At 37.5% G+C, this 24475-nt stretch overlaps 1 protein-coding gene across 2 annotated transcripts in view; it reads left to right on the forward strand.

The window, feature by feature from the left end:
• Positions 1–24475, forward strand: part of LOC101742310 (lachesin) — a 36422-nt gene that overhangs the window by 3078 nt on the left and 8869 nt on the right. Inside the window, exons 2-7 of one of the 2 annotated variants that reach the window (XM_012693892.4) lie at positions 7853–7988; positions 8154–8260; positions 8326–8511; positions 11050–11242; positions 11739–11867; positions 12951–13070. In XM_012693892.4, the coding sequence (XP_012549346.1) occupies positions 7922–7988; positions 8154–8260; positions 8326–8511; positions 11050–11242; positions 11739–11867; positions 12951–13070 (802 nt within the window). In that variant the 5' untranslated portion in view covers positions 7853–7921. Of the gene's footprint in view, positions 1–7852; positions 7989–8153; positions 8261–8325; positions 8512–11049; positions 11243–11738; positions 11868–12950; positions 13071–24475 lie in introns of those variants that run through there. The other variant, XM_062668647.1, reaches the window with a different exon arrangement.

The following is a 24475-nucleotide window of genomic DNA, read 5'->3' on the forward strand; positions in this document are numbered from 1 at the left end:
ATTCATATTTTTATGAAAAATGATATTATGGAGTGAAATGAAATGAGATGATATGGGATGAAATATAATCTCAGTAAAATGGTGGTATTTACTAATATTTTTTCAGTTGACTTTTTGAGGATCCCGAGAAGTTACGTCCGGCGGCTTTGTTTCATTTTCCCACATTTGTGTACTTTCACAGATATTAAACAGTTAATAAACCACCATTATTACATATTCAAATCCGAAGAAACACTAAATAGACAAAATAAAACAAATCATACAACTTCACTCCTCGCGTTCCCGCCAAAATTTTGGAGGCAACTAGAAATTGTGACTTTCTATAGGTATAAATAGAGTGACTTACTTACCTTTAGCATTTCTAATTTATTTTTCATTTACCGGAGCCCACCGGAGTTTTGACGACCTTAGGTACAATTCTATTATATGTACCTACATATCTAACTACATAATATGTACATACATAACTTACTAAGAATGTAAAATAATATATACATCTAAGTATGTACATATAATAATTATTTACATAAATGCGACCGCATAAAAACGATTTCCAATTTTAGTGTAATGATATAATTTATGGTAATATGGTTTGAATTACATTACATTGCTTCTTCCATAATTGTCTACTTGTACAACCGAAGTCAGTGTACTCAGTATAAACATTAGGCATAGACTGAGTTTAGCGGCCGGTGCGAAGTTTCCGGCGTTCACAAAGTTTGTTAACACAGCCAACTTAGACTGTAGTCTAAAACAGGTCGCTCAAGACAATGCACATCAAAGAGATCCTTGTAAAATAGCTTCAGTTATTAATATAGATCTTATGATATTACAAATCCTAAAGTTGGTGGTCAATTTGAGGAGTTAACCAAGAGATAGTATATATTTTGATAGTTAGCATTTATTTCAATCTACTTTTTTTTATTTGATCTATTTTCAAAAAAAATATCGGTGCTATTCGTCACATATAATCGTTTATTGTTAAATTTAATATCATATATTTCATCATTTATTAACTTCTAAGTTTTCTGAATAAGACTGACTGCTTCGGTCCAGAAACAGAGAGGATATTTGGTACCTGCCGATTCCATCTCGCAACATGTCTTGTCGACGTTTTCTACGTGACAGAAATTCAATGCGTAAACACAAAATCGTTACACGTAATTACCTTCTACTTTTTGTAGAAAGCATAGACTCTTTTTTTTAAATCTGAACTAATTATCGTCATAATGCAAGACGTACATTGCTGGACATGAGCTTTCCCCCAAGGCTCGCTACAATATGCGATCCTGAGTTGTCTTCATACACCGACCTTTCTGTGACCTTCACCAGGTCGTCATTGCAGTCCAATCGAACACCCGACACACGGCTCAGTAATTAGGAATGCTAACTACACCACCGAGTCAGCGTGATCGATAAATTTGATTTAAATAATATTACGACATATTGTGATCATCACCTAATATTGCAAGTATGTCCAAAACGGTTATTAATCCAAATTTGATTTTTATGTATTTACTTAAAACTAACAATTTATAATATTCGGCCTAGGAAAATGTTCAATATTTCCACGGCGTTCACATTCATTTGTTTCATTGTAAGCTTTAAAGGTCAATGTTTACATACGGCCATTTTGAAATGTTGTGGCCCGACAATGTTTGCCTTATTTTGATTTAAAATGTATAATAATTTTGCCACTTCATTTGTTTTGTGTAACTACTAAGCCTTTAATGTTTTAATATTGTTTTAAGCCTTGTTTCTTAAAAGGCTTTGTGAAAGTAAACTATAATGTCTGCTTGGGGTCCTCAAAGAGTCTTTCAGGAATGCCTCGCACTTTGGAGGACCTACTGCACCAACTGTCGAAACTGTGTGACATATAATTTGTGGATTTGATGACCTAGCAACGATAGCTAAGATGTCTATAGATTCTTGTCTCCAAACGCTGTTACAGGATTTATGCAGGCGTTATTTGGAGATAAGGAGTAGAAGACACCATTTTAAACTTTATTTATTATAAAAAAAGAACACAATATTCCTAACCTAAAAGTACATGTTATTATCCGCAACATGCTTCGTCAGATTACAGAAATAAAGTTATCAGCAACATGCTTCGTCAAACCACCATTTTATCTGAACTTATGGTTTTTTTCTTCAGTCTCAAAACTCTCAGATAGGTTTTTTATTGCTTAGATGGGTGGACGAGCTTATATCCCACCTGGTGTTAAGTGGTTACTGGAGCCCATAGACATCTACTACGTAAACCCACTTTGAGATATAAGTTTCAAGGTTCAAGTATAGTTTCAACGGGTAGGGCAGCCAACCTTCCAACCGAAACGCATTACTGCTTCAGGGCAGAAATAGGCAGGGTGGTGGTACCTATCCACGTGGACTCACAAGAGGTCCTACCACCAGTTGCCTCGAGTACCTACTTTATGGCTAAATGAAGATATTATCTGTGCAAAAAGGCACAATATCTTCAGCCCTCCATAAAAATAGGGGTCATATTAACAGTTAATACTAAACATATGTATTTAGCTTTATTTTTAGCTAATTTGTACTTACGAGTTGACGATCCACGTGAAGTGGCCCGTCGTTACCGGAGACCATACACATCAAACATGGAACTTCTGACACCTGCGTCTGTAGTCTCAATTATTTGAGTACAGCGGCTTACTTCCTAAGCCCCTGTGTATGATTACATCGTGACAGAAATAGGTCAGATATAATCCATCCGTATGGACTTGCAACTCTTTATTTATAACCGTAGCAGGCAGTTCAATCTACTGTCCATTGGTTGATGAGTGATTAAGTCGCTTATGGGTATCAGTGATAGCAGTTACTGACCAATTCTCTCGTCGTTCCGAATATTTAAGATGGTGTCACGAATTAAGGAGGTAGTTAGGAAACTAGGTGAGACTACAGACACGGCTGCTACAGATGATGATGACTAGTTATTGCTGTTGTATTCCGTTATCTTCTCAAATTTATTCCTGCCTCTAACTCGCGGATATTTTTTCGGTTAAGGCTACTATAAGTCCGTATAGTTGATCATCATAATCTTAGACCTTACAGCCCAGGGTGGGCCTTAGCCTGGTCCAGTATATCTCTCCAGACTGCTTTGTTCAGGGCTTTCTCCTTCTAGTTCCTGACACCTTAAACATTTGTGCTTAAACGGAGAATTACATTATTATTTCTATAGGCTTTGGTAACCACTCAAAACTAAATACACCATTAGCTAAATTTCCTATCAATGGCAAAGGAGACTCTAAAGAGCCTTAACTCCAGAATGTTTTCATTTTTATTTTCAAAGACTCTGTTGCAAAGATTCTTTTACTTATTGGGAATTCTCATCATAATAAGCAGGAGTATTTCTTTATCAGTACAAACGTGACAGACGCCCATCGTAATAACAATAAAAGCTGTATCTGCTCTGACAGTATGTTTTTCTCGAAGATTATTACGTTTACGGAAGAGTAGTTACCGGTGCGCAATCACATCCGTACTCGCTTGAACGATTCCAGGGCAAGTGTCAAAGCTTCAGTACGGGTATGAGGGTATGGCTAGAATCTGTTTTTTTTTTAATTTCTAACATGGGTGGACGAGCTTACGGCCCAGCTGAAGTTAAGTTATCACCGGAGCTTATATCGATTACGTTAATTGATATATGAATTTTAAGTCTCTGTTTTATAGTGGTCTGTCCCACCTTATGAACCGAGACGCATTACTTCTTTACGGCAGTAACAGGTACGGTGATGGTACTTATCTGTGCGGGCTCACAAGACGCCCTACCATAAATAATCACGCAAATTATAATTTTGGCGGATTCTATTTTTGTGCACAATGCTATTTCTTCACCGTGGAAGTCATCCTTTAACATGAACTTTTTTTATTGCTTTAATGGGTGGACGAGCTCACAGCCCACCTGCTGTTAAGTGGTAACTGGAGTCCATAGACATCTACAACGTAAATGTGCCACCCACCTTGAGATATAAGTTCTCAAGTATAGTTACAACGGCTGGCCCACCCTTCAAACTGAAATGCATTACTGCTTCACGGCAGAAATAGGCAGGGTGGTGGTACCTACCTGCGCGGACTCACAAGAGGTCCTACCACCAGTAATTTATTAATCACATATTTCATCAGAAAAATTCTTACCTATCTGAGGGATTTGAACACTGGCACAGTCGGATCCCTAGGTACGAATGCACCGGGCATCTTATCTTGCGGGAACCGATGACTTCAAAAGTCGTTTATATTGGGCTCCCGTTACGAAGATGTCTACATATTAGTCTAGAAACTAATCAAAGAAAGATCATTCCAAATAAACTCGATTCAAATCGATAGCCAGATTTATCGTTATTATTGAAGGACAATGAACAAAGACATTTTTTTCCTGACTAATAAATTAGATTTGTCTAGCTTCGAAAATAAAACTGTTGTGCAAACAAGTCGAGAGAGAAGTTACATAAAATTAAAAAACTTCAAGCTACGAAATAAGTTACAAAAGTAGTTTGAGAACATTATAAATAATAATATGTTTTTTATTACTTTTGGAGACAGACGAGCATTCCACCCACCCAGTGGGCAGTAGTCACTGCCACATTGTCATAGACATCAGAAATGCCTACAAAATTACTTATCGCATCAAAGTATTTTTACCAAGAAAAAGATTATTTATTTTATTTATTTATGTACACACAAAAAAGAAGACATAGTACAGAGTAATAAGAAAATTATGTACAAAAGCACTGCTTATTTCTTTAAGAAATCTCTTCTAGCAGACCTGCGAGAGGATTATGAGAATAATAATGAAAAGTGATGAGTGTGATACGATACGATATTATATTGAGATAAAATATTTTGAAAGCGAATGTACATGATCTCTTCTTAAAAACAAATATTGCTTGATTGTTTTGTAGTATGTTGTGGATTATATAATGTTTTTTTTTTTTTTTTATTGCCCTTGTAGGCAGACGAGCATACGGCCCACCTGATGGTGAGTGGTTACCGTCGCCCATGGACTTCAGCAATGCCAGGGGCAGAGCCAAGCCGCTGCCTACCGTTTAATACTCTCCACAAGCCTCGTTTGAAGAAGGACATGTCATAGCGCTCGGGAAACACCGTGGAGGGGAGCTCATTCCATAGCCGGATGGTACGTGGCAAAAAAGACCTCTGGAAACGCACTGTGGATGACCGCAGTGGCTCCAGGTAGTATGGATGAACTCTACTCCGGTGGCGGGCGGTGCGATGGTAAAAACGAGATGCCGGTATCATCTCGAACAATTCCTCAGAGCACTCCCCATGGAACATACGGTACAAAATACAGAGGGAACCGAAGTCCCTCCGCAGACCCAGAGGCTCCAAACGATCCGTGAGAATGGGATTATCGACAATCCGAACGGCCCTCCTCTGTATGGAGTCAAATGGAAGAAGCTGGTATTTGGGAGCCCCGGCCCAGAGATGCGAGCAGTACTCCACGCGAGGCCGGACTTGTGCTTTATAAAGCAAAAGCCTTTGTCCAGGCGTGAAGTACCGCTTCGCTCTGTTGAGGACTCCCAGCATTTTGGACGCCAACTTGGCTTTGCCTTCCAAATGACTCCGAAACTGGACATCGCTCGAAATGTCGACCCCAAGTATCCCAATACTCTCGGAAGGTTGCAGGGATACTCCTTGGAATTGCGGCGCCATGACAAAGGGGTCCTTCTTCGCAGTGAACGCGCAAACTTGTGTCTTTAACGGGTTGAATTGAACCAAGTTCAATTCACCCCATTTGGAGACTCGCCCCAGAGAGTTCTCCACTTCAGACACAAGTTTTGATCGTCTTTCTTGCACCACGCCACGAGAGAGACTCTGATGGCCGATATATCGCGCATCCCCCGTGCTGTCATCCGCATAGCAATGCATGCCATCAATAGACAGCATGTCATTGATATACAGGATGAAAAGCGTGGGGGAGAGCACCGAACCTTGTGGAACGCCAGCGTTAATGGTCATGGTATCAGAACAATCACCGTCTACAACGACCGTGATGTTCCGCCCATCCAAAAAGCTAGCGATCCACTTGCAGAGACCCTCGGGGATTCCGTAAGATGGTAACTTCGACAGAAGTGCCCTATGCCAGACCCTGTCGAAGGCCTTCGCGATATCAAGGCTCACAGCAAGAGCCTCGCCCTTGCTCTCCAAGGCTTCAGCCCACCTGTGAGTAAGGTATACAAGAAGATCGCCAGCTGAGCGACCGAATTTGATATTTGATATGCTTTACTTATCTATATATTTTGTATGTATATCTTTAAATCTATGTATTTATTTTGGTAATTTTATTATAACCTAATGTTTATTTTAACTCATGTCTACTATAATTCTTTGAATTATCGCCATGTATTAACTTTATCACAGCTACACACTTCTTGAATCTTTCACTTCATCAACTAGGGTTAACTGGAAGAGAATGCCTGCATGGCGTTAAGTTCGCCCTTGTACATTTTAATTTTCAATCACTTCAATCAATACGTGGATAGCTTCATTTAACCTTTCTTAGTAGTGTAGGTTAGGAGATAAATCGTCAAATCCATCTTGGATGTGCAGCTTTCGGAAAATTAGGTAGAATCTTCAGATCAAAAATACCACAGTCTCTTAAGACGAAAGTCTTTGAGCAGCGTGTGTTGCCAGTGATGACACATATACCATAGCACTGATACGTGATCGCTTAAAATGGGCCTTATCAGAAAAGGCCAACACCCGAAGAGCAATGAAGAGAGCTTGCAAAGAGTATATGTGCGTGACCAAATCAGTAATGAGGAGATTCGCAGGAAAAACATCGTAGCCGATATTGCCCAAAGGATAGGCGCGTTAAAGTGGCAGTGAGCAGGGCACATTGCTCGTAGAGTAAATGGGCGCTGGGGCAGAAAAGTTGTCGAATGGTGACCGCATACTGGAAGATGCAGCTTAAGTAGACCTCCCACAAGATGGATCGACGACCTGCTAAGGTTCTCGGGGATCCGCTGGATGCAGGCAGCGCAGGTCTAATGTTTGTGGCGAAGCTTGGGGGAGGCCTATGTCCAGCGGTGGACGTCTGGGGGCTGAAAGATAAACAGAAGAAGATAATAAAGATAAGATAAGAACAGAATAACAAGATATGAAGAAGAGTGCAGTATTTTTTTTTCTGTTTATTGGCAAAAAATACCACCTGATTTCGCTGTCACAATGACCACTAAACAAATAAGCTAAACTCATAACTTCAAATCATTATTGAATGATCGCATAAGGTACAAAAATGACTACCTGCTTACAGCCTCTGTAACCCTTATTTGCAACATCGCCGCGTGTTATCGATAGTATAATGGGGAATATTTGCCGCTTTATAGAAATTACCTATGGAACCATATTGTACTTGACTTTTATGTTAACGCAACCACACATAATATTCTTTTGAATGAGGCTTCACATGAACTTTTTAGTTTCATGAATGCCAAATTCATTGAATGATATATTCTTTAAGTGTTCATTAAATAATTGCCCTAGAAATAAGAATCTTCCAAACTATACTTATCCCGGCTGATAAAGTCTTTACTTTGTAAAGCTTTATTTTGTTTTATTATGACGTCATCAAAAAGCAACACCCATTGCGCTAAGATGTCAGAGCCAATAATAAACCCATTAAATACAAGACGTTTTAATCAATTAGTTGGGAGTGAGATTTATGTATCTCATTAAATGTATCTATTTCGATCTCTTGAAGACTCATAAGGCTATCGCTAACTTTTTCGTAGAGACTACATATTTTTAATCAGAAGTGTGCAATAACATAGTAAGTATGTAGTAACAAAGATTTAGATTTTTTCTTTGTTTGCAGATTCTGATGGATCCCTTTGGTTATACATAAAGAGGGCACGAGTGTTTGAGTGTCCGTGTGACTGGAAATATGCAACAGCCATGGTCGATATATTTACTAGCAATTTTCATGTTAGGATTGGATTCGAAACTCGTCGGTTAGTTTTGTGTTTAACTTCAGTTTCTTAGCCTGCAATCAGTTCAGTAGTTTAGTTTTATTCACTACAACAGCGGAACTAATTAAATATATTCTTCCAGTATTATGTAAGCCGATTTTTTTTAATATCAATAACTATACATTGATAAACGATTTGTTTATTTAGGTCAAGCATTTCAACCGGAATTTGCTGAGCCATTGATGAATATAACGATACCAGTAGGACGAGATGCTACATTCAGATGCCTTGTACAGAACCTTGGAGGATACAGGGTACGTTTAAAATAATACAAAATGCTTTGTGAAATTCGACAAAAATTTATTATGATACTTTTTAGGTAGGCTGGGTTAAAGCTGATACAAAGGCCATTCAAGCGATACATGTTCATGTCATAACCAACAACCATAGAGTCGCTGTGTCCCACAACGGGCCAACTGTTTGGAATCTACACATCCGTAGCGTTCAAGAAGAAGATAGAGGCCAATATATGTGTCAAATTAATACAGACCCAATGAAAAGCCAGGTACTCAATACTTATGATTTGTCTATAAGGAAAATTTTCTAAACAAATTCAATTAATAAGAATCTGCCTAAAGCTCATGAGAAAATTGATTCTTGTTCGTTGTATTCCTGATTTTTTATGTGAGATATTTTTTTGCTCCTGTAATATCCTCGCAGGCGAACTTGTCTGTACAGAAACTCTCTCGTCATTATTTCGGGTACAAACATTTTTCTGCTCTTAAATAAAATCTTATCTCTCGGTCCCCAAGAGTCAGTCGGAGAAAATAGTTTCCAAATCATTTTCTTGCGATAGTAAACCATTAATTGCGTTGAAATTCCTACGACTAAAATAAAAATATATATGCCCATAACAACGTAAAATAAAAAATGATTAACTGATGTTTGTAATACTTTAGAATTTAAGGACATGACGTGTTCTTTGACTTCTAAATGAGTGCATTTAGAAAGCAATATGAATATTAATATAACCGGATTAATCAACTGCGTAAATTTCCAAAACCAATTCGACTTAATTCCAATCATAAAAATAATATCAACGGCATGAGATTTAAAACCATAAATCCAATAAATTGGCAACGAAAACAGTAAGCTGTTTGAAATTTGAATTACTTCCGTAGTATCTAGTAGAACTGTGGTTAAATCGACACAGTAAAATGGCCACGTCAATACACAAATCAACAACATGAATAAAAATGTAAACAGTCTACAATATTTTTGTGACCAAGTGAATTGATATATGAACTCTTTTATATAAAGAAACAGTAGCCATAAATTAAAAAATAAGCAGACAAAAATAGAAGAAAACCAGAAAAATCCCCAAATAGGTATCGCATCAAAATATGACATTATTTCTGATATTGATGCAAGAGGTGCAAAAAATATGCTGTCGCCTTCCTCTAATACTCTTTCTTCTTCACTGTGGTAATAAATCATAGTCTTAACCCCTCCAAAAACTATAAGCGAGAACATCGAACAAATAAAGACAGAAAATAAAGAAGCTACAACCGCAGTTATCGTGGCGGGACTTCGAAATGAAACGTCCTTTGATAAAAATACCATCATTCCATATCCAGTACCGACAGACAGAAAACCTCTAATTATTGAATTCATACATGAATGATAATAAAAACATCTGTAATTGAGATTGAATTTAGAGGTGTACCAAGTTCCACTAGTAGAAACTGAAACACAAAACAAAATGACTACAATTGAGCAGACATAGGTGATGGTAGTTTTGCAATAAAATTGAAATAGTTTCTCTCTTTTTAATGTTAAAATAAAGAAAATTACACCCAAAGTTAGGCTGAATGTGATACTTTTCCACTCATACATACAGCCAAACGACATTTTTGTATTTTTATCTCCAATTTCTTTGCTAAAGAATAAATAACTTGCCGTTTTGAAGCCACAATCTTCATCAAATAGAGACTGAGTTTCCAAGCAGTGCTGAAACACTGATACGTCCTTACGTTTCACCATGCATTTTGTAGTATTATAATCATCGCATGAAAACCACGGCGGGGGATCCGCCACAGCATAAAATGCGTACTCCAAATACCAAGTCGTCAAAACCATAAAATAAATAGTTTTCAGAATTACAAGATATATCATACCGTAACCAGCAATCCGAAAAATTGGAAAGAAATTCCACATTGATATCACATTACCATTCATGTACTGTCCAATACATATTTCTGAATACACTAATGGCATTCCAATGAAAATCACAGAAATCGCATGGAGGACTGCATGAATATAAAATCCACTATGTGATATCTCCGCTGGACAGAACATCAATGTTGTTTCGTTAAGCATCCATAGCCACACTATCAGCTTATAGTTTCCGTAAGAATTCCATCGACTTTGAATTTTTGGACAATAATTTCCAGCAAATTCGTTTTGAAACATATTTCGTAATGTTTTAGTTGAAAATCATGACCAACTAGTTATAAACTATCCACATTCAATTGAGGGAATAGAGCAATTGTCACTATTTACTACATTTATGTTAAATGACGACGGGAGACGAATTGAAATTAAGGGAAGCGTACGAGTATAAGTGAATTAAGCTGCACGCGAAACAACCCCAACGCAGCGGGTGGTGATTCCTGTATGGCACACCTAACTTATTGTGTTGTTCTGTAATTTGTAGTTATTTTCAAACGTGATAAGACAAAAATCCTTTTTTAACGTCGATATAATTTTGGTAAATATTTTCGTTGATTTTTTATTTATTGCTTAGGGTGGACGAGCTCACAGCCCACCTGGTGTTAAGTGGTTACTGGAGCCCATAGACATATACAACGTAAATGCGCCACCCACCTTGAGATATAAGTTCTAAGGTCTCAAATATAGTTACAGCGGCTGCCCCACCCTTCATACCGAAACGCATTACTGCTTCACGGCAGAAATAGGCAGGGTGGTGGTACCTACCCGTGTGGATTCACAAGAAGTCCTACCACCAGTAAAAGGTGGTGGTAATTCTCGTCTTAGTCTAAAATATTTAAAACCATTCTAACCATTCGTTTCATTTTATCAGATAGGTTACTTGGATGTAGTTGTATCACCCGACTTCATAGCGGAAGAAACGTCAGGTGATATTATGGTGCCAGAAGGAGGTACTGCTAGGGTTTCTTGTCGTGCTCGAGGTATGCCAGAGCCACGAGTCATGTGGCGGAGGGAAGATGGGGCTGATATCGTTTTGAGAGAGTCCAACGGCATCAAAACTAAAGGTAGGTAGATTTTTTATTCTTTTCGTTTCATATCTCTGTAGTATAGCATCATATTAGTAATAATAGACACTTCCTACGGTTTTGGCGAGTCGTAGACATAATAATATTACTTTCAAAACTACTTTCATTGCTTAATCTTACGTTTATTATATCCTTTTTAGAATTCCAAACCGATATTTGTCTCTTAGTTTGATGTGAGTCCTTATCGGACACCACGAATGTCGGGGAAACAAACTGCTATGCCTTGATACTGTATAGAAAAAAATCTCGGCATATTATGATGCTCGTTAACACACCATTAAGCTTTGAATGAATAAAACCTTAGTGGGGTTTGAGTACGATAAGTACCTGAAATTTTTAGGTAAAAATTAGAAGTGCGAGATTAAACCAGAAAAATAGTTTGAATCTGTCAATAATTTATACATGCAATAGACCTCAAATGATCCGCTCTTAAATGTTTCTGGAATAATGATTTATGTGAACTTATTCTCCTTAGTCGCTGTTTATGAAGAAGAAGTACTAACTTTAAACAAAATATCTCGATCAGACATGGGTGCATATTTGTGCATAGCGAGCAACGGCGTCCCGCCTTCTGTGAGCAAGAGAATCATCATAAAAGTTCATTGTAAGTAAACACAATACCAGGAATGATGTGGGCACTCAGCCCTTTTCGTTATTGCTTTAGACGGGCAGACAAATTAACGGACGTGCGACCTATCTGGTCACGAAGACATGAGGGTTGATACCACCACCCATCTTGAGACATGAAATCGCGTGATCGAAGTCTGTATTTTTTCACTCAGCCCTCTAAACAAAAGAACTAAAAAAGATGCGCGTATTCGCATCGGGGAACGCTTCTGCCCATTCTCTAGAATGAAAATCGAATCAAAAAGATACGCTTATACGACCACATTGTCGTGTTACATAATAAAATAAATGTTATTTACGTTTTACGTGTTATTTAATTAGTAACGAAAAACTTTTTCGATTCGGTTTAGCTGGAAAATATTTAACGGCAACTTTCATTTCGACAACGAAATAGGTCTGCGGCAAATTCGTGGTAATTGTTGTTTATCTCGGCAACTTTCGGAGGTTTCTTGTTATTAATGGTGTTCTCTAATGTCAGCGAGTAGTAGCTTTTAATTATTTCTGGCTGTAAGAGACTGTTTGCGTCTTAGCGTCAACCGAAGCGGACATTTTGCTTTTATGCAAGATTTAACTTTAATATTATTAGGCTAATTTGCGGAACAAAGTTACGCTTACAGAATTTTCACTTTTTGATGCTATTAATAAAATGAAGATAACGAGTAAGGGAACTTCAGTGGGTCTTTGTTTTTAAAGTCTTGGCTTCGAAAAGTGATTCCAGTTTCGAGCATAAGCAAACATTAGATATTTTCAAGAATAAACAAGACGAATATATAGAGAGAGCTGTCAGGCCCCCTTTGGCACTCGGGCAGTTGTGGGCAAATTTTACCTCTACCAGCTGAGCCCGAACTCACCTACCCGTCCTAGTAAAACTGAAAAAGCCTTCGCCTAACCACCATTAATCCTTCCATCAAAATAAAAATAAAAAAGGAGAACATGATAAATCAAAATAACGTCTGTTTACGAACGCTAAAATTACCGGAAACTTAAATTTTTGAGAAATTGATTTTTATTTTATGTTCGACAAAAAAATTACAATTGACCAGTAATTTCATTGTTGCAGTTCATCCCGTAATTCAAGTTCCAAATCAGCTGATCGGAGCACCTCTAGGCACCGATACTACCCTTGAATGCTACGTCGAGTCATCGCCGAAATCCATAAACTATTGGGTTCGAGATTCCAGTGAGTACACATTTAAAATTCTCAATGGCATTCCTTCTAATTTTGTTACTAATTATTTTATTCTATAAATATAAAGTTAAACGAGCATAGTTCCTAATTATAGTTCTCTAATTCTGGTAGAATGTTTGAACTCCTAACCTAGAAATAGTTACGAAATATTTAAATTCAAATAGCAAACCGTACTATCAATTAATTTCATCTTTATTTTTCCTGTTGATACTTGTTGTTGTTGATCACAATAGTGGAGCGAACTGATAAAATTATTATATCATAATCGGTCCGTGATGTCTTTTAAAAGTTAATTGGAGGACTTGAAGTGGATGAAAGTTAAGTTAAGAAAATTTCGTTATATTCATACCAAGCTAATGAAAGACTGTTAAAAATTATGTTTTGTATCTTTATCTTCTAAGCGTTTCCGTGACATTCAATCAAGTGTGACGAAACTCTAAGGAAGGCCCTGCCTATTTCTGCCGTGAAGCAGTAATGCGTTTCGGTTTGAAGGGTAGGGCAGTCGTTGTAACTATACTGAGATCTTAGAACTTATATCTCAAGGTGGGTGGCGCATTTACGTTGTAAATGTATATAGGCTCCAGTAACCACTTAACACCAGGCGGGCTGTGAGCTCATCATTCAATAAAAAAAAAGGTTTCTGTCATACTCGTAGAACTATATACGGAAAAAAGGTGGCACATGATTAGTTTCAAGAAATTTATGTTTTTATACAAAAAGTAATAGTCATCACGGTGAGTTTCATTAGTAATACATACACCTCAGATTCTTTGGTGAGGTGTTTTTCGTTGTACTCTTAAAAAAATGGTTAAATTGATATTTTTTTTAAATGTAGGTTTTCAGTTGGTTATCTAAATCGTTTACATTAAAATTTGGGGTCGGTATTCCGTAAGTACCATTGCAATTGGCTTTTAGGTTTTTATGTTATTTACAGAAAAGAAAACATCTGCTGGGTCAGCTAATTTTTTTAAACATTTTAGATAGGACTAGGATAGGACCTTAAAGAACAAGGCATTTTGTCAAAAAGCATCTACAAATAACTCATCTATAAATAACTGTAGATAATAATTATATAATATTATAGATATATGTAGTAAGAAGTCTAAAAATCTAAGTCAAAATTTAAAAAAATAATTAGGCAGGGAGCCTACACCCGGGCAGAGTGGGTTGCCCCGAGGCCCGATCCGCGCCCCGTAAGGAGTCGTAAGGACCCGACAGCAATAGATATAATGGAATGTAAAAAATACCGTTAAAATTTATAAATTTGTTTGAGTATTCCCAATTTATTCATTGTTTATACATATGTTATGTTATAGTTTGGTATAGTTGTTGATGATACGACTATGTTTTTGGGTTTTAAAGGAATGGTCGTTACACAAAGCAAAGTTCGACATCGTGTCTCAAAGTTAATGGTCACAAACAAGTTCTTCTATCTAGGGACTCCGGTAACCAATGAAGACAGAGCCGGCCGCAAGCTCATTTATGTTAAAGTTGGAGTGTATATATGTCCTAATGTATTCTAGTGTATCTATGACTTTTGTTGTCTAGCTCTCTCTGGTACGCTCTGCTAATAAAGATGGTGCCCAATTTATAATGTTAATCATTTTAAATCCTCAAAAGTTTACTCATCTACGCAATAAGCATGATTTATTGCCTTATGTCTTTGCAGTTAGATGATATGGTCTACCTGATGGTGAGTGGTCGCCCACGGACGTCAGCACAACTAGGACCACAGCAAAGCCGCTATCTGCCGTTAAAATTCGAATCTCACTATAACTTCATTACTTAAACTGATCGGATTAATATGGCTCATCAATTATGTATGTAATGAGACAAACTAGTACCTACCTAAGATATAATGCAAGTCATGCCCAGTAGATACTGATTAGTTTACGATCCCTTAGGGACAACCCCGGTCACCATGACTACGACCTCTGCACCATTGAATTTAATCTCTCCCGCAGCAGTAATTTAAGCTAGTGGCTCTTAAGAAAAGTGGTCAATTAACTAAAGAACTTTGAATAGGAAATCAGGTGGATTAGTTATATTTTTTTTTTCGATTTAAATATCGGACCGCTAATAACATATTCAGTTTCCTGTTCCAACATTGTACCCAAATGGGATCCAATGACCAGCTTTTGAGCGTTTTTGTTTTCCAAATAAAGTAAAAAAAATAACGAATACGTCATACAAATTTGTTTGCGAAATTAATTATCAACCACAATAATGACAAGGTCTTTAAAATTACATAAAAATCCTCTGTCTTAGCATCGTTAGTAAAAATGTTTCAAAAATTACCTATGAAAAACAAGATATTATTACGAAATAATCATAATCAAATTAATAGATTCCTTCCTAGTTTCTGCTTTTGAAGATAGGCTTCAAGTGTCTACGGTTTTATTGCGCTTATGTCTACCATTTATCTGTCGTAGCAGTTAGAATAATTATTTTTCTGCCTAGCTTTTTAGTACCCAGCCCTTAATTTGTTATGTACTACTGCTGACGGCGAATGGCGGAAATCGATTCATTTGTTTTTCATGATGGCTACACGAACTCACGGCCCGCCTGGTGTGTACTCGGTTACCCGAGTTCATCGACATGGACACTTGAATATTGCCACCCACCTCGAAACATGAGGTCTGAGTCTCAATTGTATTATATAATGGCTGTCTCACACCTCAAAGCGGGTCAAACACTATTCCGCTGAATTCCGCAGAAATAGGCAGGCTGGTGGTACCAGTGAGGGCTTATGACTAAAAATTCCTGTTGGTGATACATTGATCCATAGTGGACTGATATAATACCCACAGAATTTATCCCATTCTCCGATGAATTCTCATTAGGTGACGCCTTTAAGACGTCTATGTGAATAAAAGGTTTCTACTAGTGTATGCTATAAAAGTACGAGGGGTTTTATTAATTTATACTTAGTCTGGCCATAAATACTGTTACTGCAAATAACATTTATTACTTTTACAGTGTGTTATATATATACATGTAATATACAAAACAATTTAAAGTATAAAAAGCTTATTCGAAGTGGTCTCCATTGGCTGCAATACAGTCCTTTAAACGTTGAGGCCAGTTATCAACAGAAGCACGCACTCTTTCCATCGGAAAATTTTTCACTGCCAATCGTGCGGATTGTTTTAGGGACTCCAAATTATCATGGCGTTTAGAGCAAGCCGCACTCTCTAAAACTGACCATAAATCATAATCCAGCGGGTTAAGATTGGGATTAGACGACGGCCAGTCTTTGGCTCTGAAGAAATCCGAAATGTTAGTTTCCAACCAAGACTACGTAGACTGAGCTATGACCTGGCGCCAAGTCTTGCTGGAAAGACCATTCTTGATTATTGAACATGGTTTTGTTAAAGGGCTTCACTAAATTCTCAAGAATGGTATTTTAATACACTTGTGCCGATGTTTTGATACCTTTTTCACAAAAGTATGGATCAGTCACTCCTTCATAGCTAATACCCCACCAAACCATCACTGAAGTCGGATAGTGCCCACGTTGCACTCTGTCGACTAATTAGGAAGCTTCCTTAGAGCTTTGAGCATAAATACGGTCATTTTGTTTGTTAAAATGCTGCTCAATTGTTAAAATTTTCTCATCCGTAAATAAAAAATTTCTATGACCTCCATTTGCGTACCGCTTCAGTAGCTGTTTTGATTTTACCATCATATTCTCTTTTAAATTATCAGTTAAGAAATGACAAGTACGTCTCTTATAGGCTGCAAGTCTTAAGTAATCTTTTAAAATACGCGACATGGTTCTAGGTGCTATCTATCTTCATCTCCCGAGATAAAATCTTTTGCTTTCGGACAGGATTTCTTCGAATTCTTTCCCTTACTGCCCACCTTTGACCACCTTTTTCGTACGAATACTACGTGGACCGTCAGATCTTTTTCTGTCACAAACAGAAGAGGTCTCATTGCACCTATTAATAGCCCGGTACACAAACATTTTACTAATACCAAGCGTATGGAGAGTTTTAAAAATTGCATTTGGCTCCATACCTACTTTATGTAATGCAATCACAGCGATTCGGTTCTCTTTATCACCCTACTCCATTTTAATATCGTAAAATATTGTACAATGTATTGGCGCCAAAATGAGAAAACTCAATGAGCAATCATATAAAAATGACAGATTCCAAATTCAAATGTAATATTTTGTTTATTTTTAATTGTAACAGTATTTATGACCAGACTAAGTATATGAGTTCCGGTAGCTGTTTGTTAGGCGGACCGTGAGCAAGTCTGCTCATCTTAAAATTAAAGCGATTAAAAAAAACATGAAACTTTCGTCCCGCCAGAAGAATATTATACTCTGCTGTAATTAGAATTTTTTGGCTCAAGCCCTGGGCGGGTGATGCTTGCGAGTAATGAGATATTAAGTTTTAATTTACGAGTGCGTGGGTTTTAAGTCCTTAGCTGAAGCTATTGTAAATTAAGACAATGCTTGTTAGTTCCAGTGGACGCGTTCACGACTCTTCACTGACTTCACATAATGCTTTTGTTGGAATAAAGTGAATCTAAGATTTTGATTCTTAAAAAGCTACTTTGTAATTCATATTAATAGCACATTGTACATATGCATACGCTTACATATAACATTAAGCTATATTATAATATAATTTTCTTAATGAGAAAAAATACGACATTAGCAACATATTATTTATTGGTTCTGATCGAATACTATGGACAAGTGGATAACGAGGATATTTGATTAAAGCTCACGTAGACCTTTGTAATAATAATTGTGTTTAGAGTGTTATTTTTTTAATTATTATTTGAGGTCACGCGAATATGCTAGTGGAAAGTAAGGCTACCGTCGCTTCTCCACCTCAGTAGTACTGGGGTCACAGACAAGCCGCTGTCTACCGCTGAGAGTCACTGCCTTTTTCCTTCTAAAAGAACTAGATGTTTATAGAACTCAGAAAACATTGTGGAGGGAGTTAGTTCTAGAGCAATATATCTAAGTCCTATCCCCTATCCTAACCTATCCCCAAGAAGGGTGACCGGTCGGACCCATCGAGCTACAGGCCTATCGCGATAAAATCCTTGCTTTCCAAGGTGATGGAGCGAATTATAAATACACAACTCCTGAAGTATCTTGAAGATCGCCAGCTGATCAGTGACCGACAGTACGGTTTCCATCACGGTCGCTCAGCTGGCGATCTTCTTATATACCTTACTCACAGGTGGGCTGAAGCCTTGGAGAGCAAAGGCGAGGCTCTTGCTGTGAGCCTTGATATCGCGAAGGCCTTCGACAGGGTCTGGCATAGGGCACTTCTATCGAAGTTACCATCTTACGGAATCCCCGAGGGTCTCTGCAAGTGGATCGCTAGCTTTTTGGATGGGCGGAGCATCACGGTCGTTGTAGACGGTGACTGTTCTGATACCATGACCATTAACGCTGGCGTTCCACAGGGTTCGGTGCTCTCCCCCACGCTTTTCATCCTGTATATCAATGACATGCTGTCTATTGATGGCATGCATTGCTATGCAGATGATAGCACGGGGGATGCGCGATATATCGGCCATCAGAGTCTCTCTCGGAGCGTGGTGCAGGAGAGACGATCAAAACTTGTGTCTGAAGTGGAGAACTCTCTGGGGCGAGTCTCCGAATGGGGTGAATTGAACTTGGTTCAATTCAACCCGATAAAGACACAAGTTTGCGCGTTCACTGCGAAGAAGGACCCCTTTGTCATGGCGCCGCAATTCCAAGGAGTATCCCTGCAACCTTCCGAGAGTATCGGGATACTTGGGGTCGACATTTCGAGCGATGTCCAGTTTCAGAGTCATTTGGAAGGCAAAGCCAAGTTGGCGTCCAAAATGCTGGGAGTCCTCAACAGAGCGAAGCGGTACTTCACGCCTGGACAAAGACTTTTGCTTTATAAAGCACAAGTCCGGTTTCGCATGGAGTACTACTCCCATCTCTGGGCCGGGGCTCCCAAATACCAGCTTCTTCCATTTGACTCCATACAGAGGAGGGCCGTTCGGATTGTCGCTAATCCCATTCTCTCTGATCGTTTGGAGCCTCTGGGTCTGCGGAGGGACTTCGGTTCCCTCTGTATTTTATCCCGTATGTTCCATGGGGAGTGCTCTGAGGACTTGTTCGAGATGATACCAGCATCTCGTTTTTACCATCGCACCGCCCGCCACCGGAGTAGAGTTCATCCATACTACCTGGAGCCACTGCGGTCATCCACAGTGCGTTTCTAGAGATCTTTTTTGCCACGTACCATCCGGCTATGGAATGAGCTCCCCTCCACGGTGTTTTCCGAGCGCTATGACATGTCCTTTTTCAAACGAGGCTTGTGGAGAGTATTAAGCGGTAGGCAGCGGCTTGGCTCTGCCCCTGGCATTGCTGGAGTCCATGGGCGATGGTAACCACTCACCATCAGGTGGGCCGTATGCCCGTCTGCCTACAAAGGCAAAAAAATATATCTAAGTAAGATATTTCTGTATAGCACAAAATTTTAATACTTTTTTTTTGTTTGAATAAATTCACTTGGGTAGTATTAGTATTGGATGTATTAGTATGACTTTATTATAAACAAATAAGGGTATAGATTAAGGTTGGTATAATTGTATAATAATTAGGAAATATTGACGACTAAAGGGGCGGATGAAAGGCGATTGCATGCAGCAGAGATGTGAATGTTGCGATGGATGTGTGGAGTAACGAGAATGAATAGAATACGGAATGAATATGTTAGAGGAGCCACAGAGAGAAAAACAAAGAGCCACGAAGGGCTTTCACGACACGACCTTCAGCAATGAAGTATGCGACTAAGAAGAAGAGATGTTAGAGGAAGTCTAAAAGTGGCACTTGTGACAGAGAAGCTGAGAAGTGCGCGTTTAGAGACGGTATGGACATGTGATGAGACGAAATGAAAATGAGGTTGGTAAAAGAGTGTTAGCTATGAATGTGGAAGGATATAGAGAAAGAGCTAGATCTAATGAGGAAATGGATGGATTGCGTGAAAGACGATATGTGTAAGAAGGGAGTGAGCGAAGAAATGGTATATGATAGAGGAGGGTATGGAATGAGAAAACATGCTGCGCCGACTGGGAGAAGCGCAGGAGAATGATATTAAATAAGAAATATGTATTTCTTGAGATAGGGTTTTAAAGAGTAACAGTGCTTAGATATGTACTATATATACATATACGGATATTATTTTGGCATAACTCAAGTCTAAGATTTAAAATGAATTTAAAAATATCGACCGAAATATGGACCTTCAAAATATCTTTTTTTTCTTTTCTTACATGAGTGGACGAGCTCAGCTGTTTCAGAGTAACCTGGTGTTAAGTGGTCACTGGAACCCATAGATACAACGTAAATGCTCCATCCACCTTGAGATATAAGTTCTAAGGTCTCAGTATAGTTACAACGACTACCCCACCCTTCAAACCGAAACGCATTGCTGCTTCACGGCAGAAATAGGCAGGGTGGTGGTACCTACCTGTGCGGACTCACGTAGGTCCTACCACCGGTAATATCTGCACTTTCGTTCACTTTGCTTGATGTTATTCTCGCTTTAGTAGTTAGTAAATTAATTGACTTATTCTTACTTAAACAAAATATCTAACAAAATCAAATTACTCAAATAAAAACAATTTTGGTAATCGAGCGAGAAAAAAAAAACTTGATACCAAAACGCTTTCATATTACATCACCCTATATATTCAAAGAGTCGGTGTGATCATTACACACTGCGTGCGAACAGAGTTATTTGAGCACGAAATGTTCGTTTATTCAACTGATGAATCCATATTTTATTCATATTGCCTTGTGTAAGACGAGGTGAGCGGTTCCGTGCTATGCGCACTCGGGTTTCATATAAAATTCTTCAGATGTTTTATACATTTCTATGCTAATCTTCTTGTAGCTGCGTATCAAGCAAGCCCTGATACCGGATAAAAGTCGTGTTTAATGAAAAGCCCGACGCATTCAAATTCAACAATGGGTATCGTCAAAATTATACACATGTGAGTTCGACACATACACATATTATCTTTATTTAAATATATTTCTTCTGTGCGTGCGTTTGTCATTGAACTCCTCCTAAACGGCTGCACCGATTTGAGATGGCGTTGCAGTCGGTATCTAGATTATTTATCTTTCCTAGAAATAATTTATATGGCAAAACAACGTTTGCCGGACAAGCTAGTTTTAATATAAAAATTATAATGGACCTGCCTGATTTTTCTATTGCTATAGTAGATAAACCCTATGGTTTGACTAGTAGTATCTAGGATTCGTTAAATCTAATACCTCTTCATCATCATCATCATCATCATCAACAGCCCATAGTCGTCCACTGCTGGACATAGGCCTCTCCCAATCTACACCACTGAGCCCGGTCTGTAATACCTCTTAGCATCAGTCAAATTTAAGACGGGGACGAGAAGAATTTAGAAGGAAGAAAGTAATCGAAGAGAAGCACACTGCTACTGTGAAAAAAATCAATCAATATAACAACCGTAGCTTTAAGTAGCTCTGACGAATAGCGGAATGCAGTATTATCATTGTGAGATGAGATAAGAGTGTAATGGATCCATTAATCCATCTGAAGCGTTAGGCTATGAAAAAATGTGTTTTTATAAATTTAATTGATACATCTCGTGCTCGTATTCTAATATTCTAATTAATATCTATTTCTAATATCGGTTTTGTTTGATATTAGAAAGATAAAATTATCGTAACAATTAAAATATAAAACGACAACCTGGCATCCTTTTTTATATATTTTTGTGTTGTAAATCTATAACGCAATCACGACTTTTGGAAGTCGTCGTGACCTAAAGGGTAAGACGTCCGGTGCATTCGTGTTGAACGATGCGCCGGTGTTCGAATCACAGGCGGGTACCAATTTTTGTAATGAAATACGTACTCAACAAATGTTCACGATTGACTTCCACGGTGAAGGAATAACATCGTGTAATAAAAATTAAGCCCGCAAAATTATAATTTGCGTAATTACTGGTAGTAGGACCTCTTGTGAGTCCCCGCGGGTAGGTACCACCACCCCGACCATTTCAGCCGTGAAGCAGTAATGCGTTTCGGTTTGAAGGGTGGGGCAGCCGTTGTAACTATACTTGAGACCTGGCGCATTTACGTTGTAGATGTCTAGTCTATGGGCTCCAGTAACCACTTAACACCAGGTGGGCTGTGAGCTCGTCCACCCATCTAAGCAATAAAAAAAAACGTGTTTCCGTTACAATTTTTTAATTATAAATAAGTTTAGATACTATTATTAAAAATAGAGTATAAGCTAACTGATTATAGTTTGTTTTAGGTAATCCGTGCATTAATGATTTTCATGCTTACCAGACTTTAAAGCTAATGATATATACTCGTACATATTATTATACTAGCATAAAACAGTTGATAGTTTAGGATAACGATTCTATATAGTATTGAGACAAACGCTAACATATGAGACGGAAAACCGATATCTATTCTTGCATTTCAATAATCGAACTCGGCACGGAACTTATAGATCGTAACCCTGTCGTATAAAGAGCTGAATGTGTTCCAATAACATTGAAAAGTAGAAAAATTACCACCGAGAGTCACAATAAAAGAACACGTGATAACCACACTGAAAAATCCATTAACACTTACCCGAGCGTAAAATAAACCAGACTTTTGTAATAAACAATAAATTTTTCTGAGTCTTTCTATCGTATAATACGACTCAAGATAATTCTCGCCATGTGATAATAACATTCGTGAACAAGATTATTAAATTTATATGATTGTGCCTTACAAAGTTTTTGCAAAATAGTAAGGGGCTCTTTATATTAATACGTGAAGCAAAAACTTTGTACCCCTTTTTACGATAATTGTGCGGACGGAGGAGTATGAAATTTCCCACACTTATAGAGAATATAGAGAAGGAGTGCACAATGCTAATATTTTTTAAAAATAATACACAAAAGATACATTAAATCAATAAAGAAAACATTACACAACTGCCATGTATTTGACACGCACACATATTTGCACATGCATTTGTCAAACTTTAGTTTGTCAAAAACTGTGGTCAAATCACTGAAGTAGGAAACCTATTGAAAATAGGTTAATATTGTTTATCTTTAATATTATTTGTCTATAGTGTAGTCTTTGCGAAAACTGTGATTATAGAAGTATAATAGTCTTTGACAATATAACCATAATAATGGTCAAAATTATAATTTCAATTAATTATAGTCGAATTTCGACTACTGCGGGACCACTAGTATTTATCAAATAATAGATTTTAGCTGTACTAATAATACCTTCATTTTTTAATTTTGAATTATTATCATCAGCCGCAGTCATCGGTAGATTATGTTATAAATAGGATTATTGTTTCTATAAATAAACTATAAATAGATTCTATACTGTAAGTCGTCGCGGCCTAAAGGATTAGACACCCGGTTTCAAGCGATGCGAATCCCGCAGACAGGATTCTGTTCAATGAATGATTCAGGATTCTTTATTGTTCCAATTAAATACTTAATTAGCACATGTTCACATCTACAATGAAGGAATCACTTCGTGTAATAAAAATCAAATCCGCAAAAAGTATATGCGTAATACTGGTTGTAGTAAAACTTTGTGAATGTATTACACATTTATGTGTATACATAAATCAGCAATGTAAATAAATTACTTAAAATATTTCAATTTTATGTTCAATCCGTTTAATATAACTTTAATATTCCTCATGTTTGAAAGAAAAAACGTGTGTGAAGTAAGTTAAAAATCACCGTTAAATCCTTTAAAACTACTTTAGTTCAATGTATTGCTTCTGTCAAGTTAGTGTTTTGATTTTAGGGTAATGATATTGAAATTGTACATAAACATATAATACAATACACATGTAGCTTGCGCTCGAACATATGCTTGAACGGAATTAACAATAGGTATTGCACGACTGAGCCCCTTTGACTTTACGAATTAGGCATCCGTACACTACGATGACTATAATAGCTGCTATGGAAGCGTTATTTTACTAATCTATGTGTCATTTACTTAACCTAACAAGTATTCAGCTCAAATAAAAACATTTTTATTGTTTTATTTCATTTGTTTTGCTACCTTTATTTTCATTACGAGCATGTAATATTTACAGTTAAGCATAGCACGCGCTGCTTGCATGTTCATATTAATCTAAACAAATCGACAAGCTTGTATGTTATTGTATTAAAGGAGCACTATCTGTCGATTTAGTATTATTTAAATGTATTTGTTTTATGTATCTCATTATATATGTACGTGTATGTATATAGTCTGATATATTATATATTAGTGTTTATTATTATTATTGTTATTGAATTGATTAGATTGTAACTCTTCTACTCACTTATGTAAAGCTCTCCCTCTT

The sequence above is a fragment of the Bombyx mori genome, chromosome 5, assembly GCF_030269925.1.
Source record: "Bombyx mori chromosome 5, ASM3026992v2".
NCBI lineage: Eukaryota > Metazoa > Arthropoda > Insecta > Lepidoptera > Bombycidae > Bombyx > Bombyx mori.